General features: G+C 39.1%; 1 protein-coding gene across 1 annotated transcript in view; it reads left to right on the top strand.

Moving 5' to 3' along the window:
• The first annotated feature begins 5,676 nt into the window (after positions 1–5,676).
• cntnap5a (contactin associated protein family member 5a) overlaps positions 5,677–10,000 on the top strand; it is a 107,453-nt gene continuing 103,129 nt past the window's right edge. The window contains exon 1 of the mRNA XM_034198009.1: positions 5,677–5,900. Coding sequence (XP_034053900.1) covers positions 5,828–5,900 — 73 coding nt within the window. The 5' untranslated portion in view covers positions 5,677–5,827. The remainder of the gene's footprint in view (positions 5,901–10,000) is intronic.

Genomic DNA, 10,000 nt, shown 5'->3' with positions numbered 1-10,000 from the left:
GAGGCTATCTAGGGGAGCAAAGTGTACGTTTCTCTGTTTGGGGGCTCACAGATCACCTGAATCTGTGACACCTATCTGATTGCAGCTTTGTCAGGATCCTCTATCTGGCACAAAACTACCGAGTGGATCGTCCTCTGATGCAGCCACTGTGGAGAATTTAATTTGGGAAACACAGACGCTGCCGAGATTTTCACTCCTGCACATGATGGATGAGCAGGGGTTTTCAGATGCAAAGAACTCTCATATTTAGGCCTGAGCACTTCTGAAGACAGTGTCCTTGAAGGGAGAGTGCTCTCCTTCACAATCAGTGTCCAACTAACCAGAAAACAGCCAGGCGGAAGTTACAATTACACTTTGCGGTTGGGATGAAAATCTCCTCTTGAGTTCAAGGGCAGGCCATTAGGTAAGGTATGCCTTCCAGCTACGGAAACTCATAATAGCTGTATATATATATATATATATTTAATGACGTTTAGACACCATATAAATGAATGCCCCCACCACTCCTAAAGTTAAAAGCTATTTCACACTGCAGCACATGATAACATGAGAAATGAAATGAGGTGTGGTATTCATGACGGAAAAAGAAAAGGGAAAAAAGAAAAGACTGTCAACAATCACAGAAACTGGTTAAGGCTATACTAAATCAGCTGAAAAGAAATATAAAAGGCAGCAATCGACTCAAAGTGTTACTTTCAAAGTAACATCCAAGCCATCACCAGCTCCTAGTTATGACTAATAATAACAATACTGCTGAGCTGTAAAACCAGAGTGCTATATTGAGGAACGGTGTATTTTTGTATTGCTTATGAGTTCACCTGATTGTTTGTTAAAGGTTCCTATTGGGCTTTTTTGGGCTTTTCCCTTTCCTGTTGTGTGTTACGTTTCTGTGCATGTAAATGGTCGACAAAGGCTAAAATGTGTTAAGGCTATCTAACACTCACCCTTCTATTGGATAGCGCTCCAACACATTGTACGTGATAAGGGGCGGGACATCTCTAAGCGGTTGACCAATCACAACAGAGCCGGCCAGCTAACCAATCAGAGCAGACTGGGCTCTGGTTTCAGACAGAGGGTGAAAAGAGGGGCTGCAGCCCAGGCAGTATGAGGAAAATAAAGAGCTTTTTGAACATTAAGTAGAGGCAACAAATACAAAAGTGAACCGGAAAAAAAGCAATGTGGGCGCCTGTAAATAAATAATGTATTATTTCTTCCTACAAGCGTTGCAGTGTCACTTTAAAGTATTCTTTGTTTACCCCTTGAAAACACTGACAGTTAGTTATTTTATTTTACTTAACTTCAATGACTGCAGTCAGTTGGATGTCTCATCAGTACAGAATAGTAACAAGGCCCACTTCACAGTGGCAGCAGCTAATAAACACACAGACAAAATATAACACAATAAACCCAAAGTCACAGTCTTCCAAGGGAGCAGAGAAAGCTTCATATTTAAAACAGGATGCAGTGCAGGGGGACATTCGGAAGTTCGCTTAATTATAATATGAATACACCATCTCCCCTTAATCCTAATTGACAAAGATAATGCAAGAAAATAAAACTGCATTTAAGACAGAAGGAACGAGAGAAGGATATGGTGCTGCAATGCGCTGTGATTAGGGGAAGACATTCACACGCCCTTTCATTAAAGCTGCTATGAACAATCGATCAAATGACTTCATCTAATGTCTAAAGGGTTCATTAGTAGTTGAGGAACCACATTAAGTTTCCCTTTAAGCATCTCTATCTCATTGTATTGCTTTTATGGCTCACAAATTAAATGTTTGGTTTCAGTCCAATTGCTCTTAACTGTTTTAAGCAAGCCTTTAACAGCTGGAAAGCCAGATATTATTCTCAGCAGCTGGTGGAGACCAAAACAGAGCTTCAATTAAAACACATTAGACTCACAGGTGGCCATAAACACTATCAACGTTATAAGGTGATAATATGTCAATAGTGTGTGTGTTTCGAAAGTGTGAAAGATAATCAATTCAGCAAGTTCAAAGTAAGGCACTGTACTCCATTGGAGATATAAGTCCTGTTAATCTATTAATGGTGTGTAACGTTACATTGAACTGTCTGAAACACCGTATTAAACCATTACACTGAAGGTATTTTGGAGTTTAATTGTAACTAATCCAGGATGTACAGCATATGTCTCAGTTTTCACATTTTGTACCAATTTCGGTTGTTTTTTTCCAAATGTAGAGGCTTAGGGGCTTCAAGCCACTAAAGTGCTGCTTTGTTTAAGTAATACACACTTTGTCTTGTATGGTGAATAGAGGACGGATACGAGCGTTTTTCAATCAAACAACATTTATTTTCCACACACAATAACTAAGCATCGGTAGCCAAACATTACCTCAGCGCCTGTGCGTATGTGTGTCCGAGTGGGTGGATCAAAACTGTTCACCCTTCTGGAGGAACCTGCGTAAACAAACATTGGTTCCTATTATATATCCTGAGTGGTTGGCGGCTCCTACACCGGACGTATCCAAATCAATACCTTTCTAAAAAATACCTAAAAATATGAATGAGATGTGGCGAAGGGGCGGGACATCTTTAAGCAGTTGACCAATCCCTAGAGAGCCAGCTAACCAATCATAGCAGACTGGGCAGAGGGTGAAAAGAGGTGCTGCAGCACAGGCAGTATGATAACAATAAAGACCTTTTTGAACATTAAAGCATGGAGACACGTCTGAGGCATTCAATACAAACCTAAAGAGAGGGAGCTGTCCACTAATGTGGTGCTGAAAATATCCTTTTTTGATTTCTACTTGATGTAATCTCTTCCATGCCTCCCAACATTACAATGATAGCATACTTAAATGTTCAGGAGCTATATGTCTCACCCATAACCTAATTATTAGGATGTTTGAGCTAACAAACAAATACTGTATATTGATGTAGTGGTATACTCTAGGAAAAGCCAGCAACCCGACACACTCTCGGACCAAAACAAAATTCAACATTTACTTGGGGAATAAACGGATGCTACCAGGCTAGCAGCAATATGTGTCAGAGCCTGAGGGAAAACCAGGAGAACAACACATGAAACTATGCTTTTTCAAAATCTGCCTCCTCTCATTGCTTTAGTTTGTTATCTCTTGCTATGGCTCTCACCACTGGAGAATCACTTATATTATATATATATTTGATCACATCAGACGTAATCTTTCAGTAGATTTATCTTCAAAAATGCGTTTTTCTTTCATTAAAGTGGACTATATGCAGTTTGTGTTGAATAATGTATCTATTATATTGATGTAGAAATATTTTTCATCCATCTTTTTCTAGCATGCTGAAGATTACTGTACGTACCAACGCAAACTCTAACCCTGTACAACAGGCATTGGCAATGATGTACTCAATAAAGCTCATTTGAACTGAATAATAGGGTGAACAGGTGCATTTTCCAAAATGTGTGTCTAACATGAATATCTTATATTGTTGTATTTGTTGTTTCAAGGTTGAATGAAGCAGTGACTAAATGTATTCAAGTACAATCACAAAATGGGATGCCAAACCAGATGAGCAATAGGAAGCTTGACAATAAGGGCTCAGACATTATATTATTTAAATAACATGTAATTAATACATCTAGAATTGGAGAAAGGTCATATAGAGAAACAATACAAGACAAGTACCTACACTACACAAACACCCTGAAGACTAAATGGTTTAACCCGAACTTCTAAATGCTCTAACATGTTTTTTTCATCAGTCTAAACATTGATTTAAAAATAGGTAAGATATAATAAACACATAGCACATATAAATGCATTACAGTAAAGCAATACAATCAATGCTTAAACCTAAACTGTACTATATACTGTAGTCACAGCAGTGGATGTTGTACCATTACAAATGTGCTGCCAGAAAGGAGATCATTTGGAAAAGTTCCCAGCAGCAAAAGAGAAAGTCCCCAGCCCCTGGACATCTACAGCAACAAACTCAAGGTGAAGCGAACACAGTGGTAGATATTCTGTGCAGCACAAGTGATCAAACACTGAGAAACAACTAATAGACTTGCACAAGTGAGCGTGAATTGGCCGGAGAGACTGGTTGTCACAGAGAAACCTGGCATGAGAAAGCAGACTGAGTCAGTTCTTCCAAAAACAAGATGTAGCAACACTTCCTGTTTCACTGCCGCCACATTTTCTTCAGCATAATACTCAAATAGCAAGATATGAAATATTCTCTCATCACACCAAATAGATATTAAGGGAGAAAAAACAAAAGTGACCCTGCCATACAGAAGCAGCAAAACAGCCACAGGGAAAAGCAGCAGACCAAAACATTAAGCTGTAATGAGCTCCTTTCAAATCTGCTCCGTCTTTGGATTTTTTATTATCTTTACTTTTATATGGCTCTGACCATTGCAATCACATGCAATTGTTTAACGTTATCTTGTAGATGTTGGATTCTATTTTAATTGCTTTGGTACCAATCGGTGTTAGTATAATTGTACGGTGTGTAGGAATGTGAAAACTGATTTTTCTTTTTATAATGGTCTCTTTTGTCGTCTTGGTTTCTGTGTGAAACTGTTTTTTTTAGAAATAAAGGGTGAGTGGGTGTGTAGGTGTCGCATCATTACAGATGGTGGGTAAAGTCTGATATTACCATTATGTTGTAGTACTGAATAAGAAAACCAGGCACTAACTTAATATGTGTACAATGTGTGAGTCCATGTTCACAGTTTGAATACTATATGTAAACTATATTTGTGTATTATTTGCCGTCTCTTTTTTTAAAGTATGATCCTCACCCACAATGTTATACTCCTTCAATACTGAAATATGTCAAACATGTGATCCTGTTGCCGTCCCTGAAATGCTGCCTCAATGTACAAAAGGATACTGATCTCCTTCAAATGTATGCGACCAGTTAATCCATCTGTATAAAAAAGCAATATATTAAAGAATGAAAGAAAAATATTTTCACAGGTTGTCTGAAAAATTAATTTAAATTAATTTAAATGTCCACCAAAGAGCAACAGGGAGAAGGTCAGGGGCCCCTCTGAGGGGTACGAGACACACGACACTGCCAGCACATTCATAGCACTCATATCAAATCAAAAAAGGTCTGCCTTACAGCACACTGGTTTGAAATTGGTAGAAGTAACCACGACGTAAAAAGATGAAAAATGTATGGTAGAAAAGATGCGAGTGATATAATGGGCTCTTTAATTGGGCCCCTCGGTGAAGGTGTCCCCTCCCACGCCCTCCATAAAGCTGCTGTTGCTGTCAACTCCTTTTCTTCTTCATACACATATTATACATCGTTTGCCATGTTGTTTCTCAACCCTGCTCATATCAATAAACAGGTTTGAGACACAAAGCCATAGTATATGTTCTGAATTGTACAGAAAACATGATGGGATGAAAAACCTCATTCCAGCAGATGCTTCACGTTAATTGGCTCATACAACACTTAGAAAAACCACCAGTAGCCTAGTGAGAATGAACATATTATTAACCTACACTCAAACCTGTTATTCCACAATAAAGTTAAGTCATAGAACCATGTCTAAATTAATGTTGAGGCACACGCAGCTTTCCTCTGTGGTGCATTTGTACAACAATGCTTGGGCATCACTGTGCGCTTTCCCTGCCAATATAGAGTGAAACAGAGAGAGGGAGAGAGAGGGAGGGAGACTGGGAGAGAGGCGTGCTGTGCCTCAGTGAGGGAGTCGTGTCGTCGTCGGAGCGGGTTGCTCTACCACATCAGACTCCTTCTAACCCTCCGCGCCGGAGGAGCAAGGAGGAACCTCTCCTCTGTTTTTCCTCTCTGCGGACACACGGATAATAACCGCACCACGGCTGGGAAGATGGTTTTTCTGCTGCATATGGTTACCCTTTACACTCTGAGCGTCTTCAGCGGAGCGTCCGCCGCCACTCACTGTGAGTATTCTACCTAAGCTCACCTGTAAGCTGCCCTGCTCCACGGTGCGCAGGCTGATGTGCGGAATCGGAATAGGATCTGAAGTTTTGACGCCCGGCTGGTACCTTTGTCCTCCTGGTGTTGCGCACGAGGCATCGTCGCAATCACACATGTAGCTCTTGATCATTTTAAATGTACTTGAGCAACACTTTGTGTCAGTATCGCGCGGAGAACAAGTTGTTCATCCTTGCCTTTATTCCTATTGAGCAGAGTGGGATATTGTTGTGCAATGAAGGTCAAACAAACATTTATTTCCCTTCACAAGTCAAACGCAGTCTGGAGGGGCTGTGCTCACTCTGCAGCCCGGGTACTCCTGGGGTTATTTAGCACACAAAGCTGTTTGTATTAACGAGTGAGTCTTTAGGCATGTTTTGCTGGTGTGTGTGTTTGGGAGCGGGAACTGCTGACTGGCCACAGCTGTACACTGCACAGACAGCTGCTGTTATACTGGTCGACTCCTACGTGGAAATAGCATGCACTCAACCAGCCTGCTGGAGCCTCAACAAAAGGCAGACTGCCTCGCTCCCATGCGAGTTTTCATTTTAAATATGAAGCTGTACAGCTTTAGCTTCGGTTTAATTGCTTGAGGTGATTCATCATTAATATGTGTGGCACAGTATGTGGAGATTAAAACGGCTTTGATAAACATGTCAATCATTTAAGTATTTTTTTGAAGAAGCAAAAAACATTCACAAAACATGTTTTCAGCTTCTCAAATGAGAGGGAATACTTTTTTTCTCCTCTCAATTTATTAACTAGGTTTTGAATATTGTTAGTTGTACAATTGTTATATTTTATTGACTATATAAAATAACCAGCAGTTTATTTTATACTTAAAAAATGTGGTTAAGGCCCTACTATCTCTATATATATATTTTAATGTATTCATCATTAACCCATGTTGCAGAAATGTCTTACAGTGCACACATCCAGGTGAAAACCCATCATACTATAACTCAAGACAAGTCTTGCAGTGTGAAGCTAAAAGTATGTTGGGGACACACCTAGTTGAGGGGTGTCCAATATGAGGTCTTCCATAGTGATATACGGGTTTGTTGGACTGCATCACTTTTACAGTAGCTATATGTGGATGTATTAAACTGGCCACTGAGTGGATTGTTGTTTTTACAGTAGATAAGATATTCATAAAACAATGCCCGACTCTAAGTGGAGTGACAGTAACATATGCTGCATCTACCAATAGCTAACAAATGTCAATGTAAATTAGCTTCATTTGCATCACATGCAATGCTTATGTGTTGCTGGAGTATAACGTGGAAAATAGTGAATATAAGACAGAAGAAATGTTAATTAAAATACAACATTCCATTATAAGAACAGTCATATAGCAGTGATATAAGAGCTCATTCTGTCACTGGTTAACCCAGATGCCACAGTAGGTTGTATTACAAGACCAAGCTGGAATAGTCACACATGTTTTTATCGCTGTGTTTTGTTCCTGCCACTTTCTGATTCATATTTCCCTTTAGTTTCCCCTCATGTCGCTGGTTTTGCTAGATTTCTTTACCTGAAATACATCTTAGAGAAGGTTGTGTTGTAACATAACATTTGCATTTTTTAATTAACCCTTAAAAGGTTTCCTTATCATGTGGGATATATTTATTTGAAATGCTATGTCCATTTGTGAAATGGATATAATAACAGTGACATCGGTGTTATAACATTGTAATAAGGGAGTCCTTTTGGTGTAATATGGGTTTAATATTGGCATTACATTGGTATAATAAGGGTGTTATAATGATGTAACAGTGTAATAACATAGTAATATGGGTGTAATAATGGTGTAACAGGTGTGTATTAGGGGCCTATTAATATGTGGGTGTAATAACAGTGTAATATGGGTTAAATGTACAAAATAACAACTTAAATGTAATTTTCAAAAATATTGAATGCCCATTGAAGGGTGAATTTACTGCTGGACAAAAGTAATTCCTAACCAACTCAGTACTTTTTGTCATATCTAATGGGCAGGTTGGCTAAATGTACTGATTTAATGTAAGGTCATTCGTACTCCTTAGAGGATTAGTCGCTCCATCTCTATGAGTCTTCTAGCACAACTTTAGGTCAAAATGTCATCTTTGCATACAATAAATTACCTTATTTAAAATGATAATGTCATGTACGCATTTCTATATTATTGCAGGCTCCCAAAGGGATAAACATTTTGTATTTGATTGTATTGACTCCATGACCTGTGCTTCCAGCGGCACCCTTTGAATAAGCTAGTCAAAGAGTAACACAATCATTATTTTGGTGCTATTAAAATAAATTGAGCATAGCGGAACTGAAGACCTTTAGTGCCCTTTTGTGTCATGTTAAAAATTTATAAATGAATATACCAGAGGCGTGACATCATTTGATCATTGGGTTTATGTTTGCTCTCTGAGGGCGAGTGTGACACCATGGGGTTTAAACAGTTTATGTTAAGGTGATGAACTGAGCTAAACTGACAGCTGCATTACTCATTTATGGCAGTCCTGTGGTTCTCAAATGTGTGCAGTGATGGGCTCTGACATACTGTACAAAATGAAATGATGAGATGCTCCTGGAGGTCAAAGAGCCGCTCTCGTATTTACCAGTGAGAAACAAAAGCAGGGGAGCAGAGATGTGTCATGGCTGGTTTATGAAGCCGTCGTCAGCTGGCAGCAACTTCCTGTCAGGTCCACTGCACTTTATTTGGCTATTCAAAGAGACAAGTGCGTCACTGGATATGTCAGCGTTCGATCTGCCATTTTCAGCTTGAGATACTGTATTGGCGTGACCTTTACAGTAATTGCCAAATAACTGGCAACAGAGAAGCAGTTCACAAATGTATTGATATAACTTTTATTTGATTTGCTGTGTTGCTCTGTGTGTTATCAACAACTTTATTGTCCACTTGTAGACATATGTGTTGACATCTACAAACCACAAGGCTCTCCTGAAATCATATCAGTCAAATAAAAAGTGAGAACACTGAGGGTTGACTGCTTTCTTTCAACATAGATGTCTCCATTGTTTTTTTTTAATGACTTTACCTGCACCTCTGAGCACAGTGGTTTTATATTTGCCACTTATAAAGATATATTGTAAGTTAGCACTCTTTTTACGTGACTTATAATAAAAAAACTGATAATGGAGGGGTATTTAGAGCTTCTTATTTTACACATACAGTATGGGCTCTTCAAGCTGCTGTTGTTTGACGAGTTGGGATCCAGAATGCTGTGACTTTACCAAAATTCAGACATGTTTTAAGTCAGCTCCCTCACTATCTTGTCAGGAGTTGGATGGAAAAGTTGGTATTTTTGTTGTTACCATAGTGAAACACTTCTTAAACTTAGCTTAACTTTGTGTTGTGGCTGGGGGCTACTTCCCACCAAAAAGTAGGAATGTGATTTTATTATAACTCCCAAGTTGCACCAGCAGAGTTGGAAGGTAATGCAACGTGGTGGACACTGCTAAGCTAGCTGTTGAACATTAGGCTGGCTGCTCGTTGTAGCAACATGTCTTGTTTACTGTTTCTTTCTAATCAGCTTTAATACAGAAGATGTAACATTACGTTACGAGTAATTGACTGATAGTAATTGATTACGGTAATTTACACACATTTGTATCTTGGGGCTTCAACTGATGGTCTGTTTCCTTTCCGAGTCAGCCAATTATGTATTGATTAATTGATTTATCATTTGATCTGCATGAAATAGGGTCAACACAAAGTCCCGGAGCCTAAGATTATTTGTTTTAATTGCTTGTTTTTTTACTTGAGAAAATAATTGTAATGGTAACGGAGTAATCGACTAATTGATTCAGTGATAATGTGTCTAGATAAATGTGATTGTCACATCCTGCTTGGCATTATTGTTTTTAACGATGCACCCCTTGTACAGTATTCTTCTCCGGATATGGCATAATTCCTATAATTAGCTTTCCCTGGCGCATCACCTTGAGTATGCATTATGCCAAGGTCCTGTCATATGGGCCAAAGTGAGACTTATTTTAAGGGAATAGTTCCTGCCATGAGTGGATACACGAGCCATGAGTGGATACACGAGCCACTCGG

The sequence above is a fragment of the Gymnodraco acuticeps genome, unplaced genomic scaffold, assembly GCF_902827175.1.
Source record: "Gymnodraco acuticeps unplaced genomic scaffold, fGymAcu1.1, whole genome shotgun sequence".
NCBI lineage: Eukaryota > Metazoa > Chordata > Actinopteri > Perciformes > Bathydraconidae > Gymnodraco > Gymnodraco acuticeps.
The sequence above is the reverse complement of the archived record's forward strand: the minus strand, read 5'-3'. Positions and strand labels throughout refer to the sequence as shown.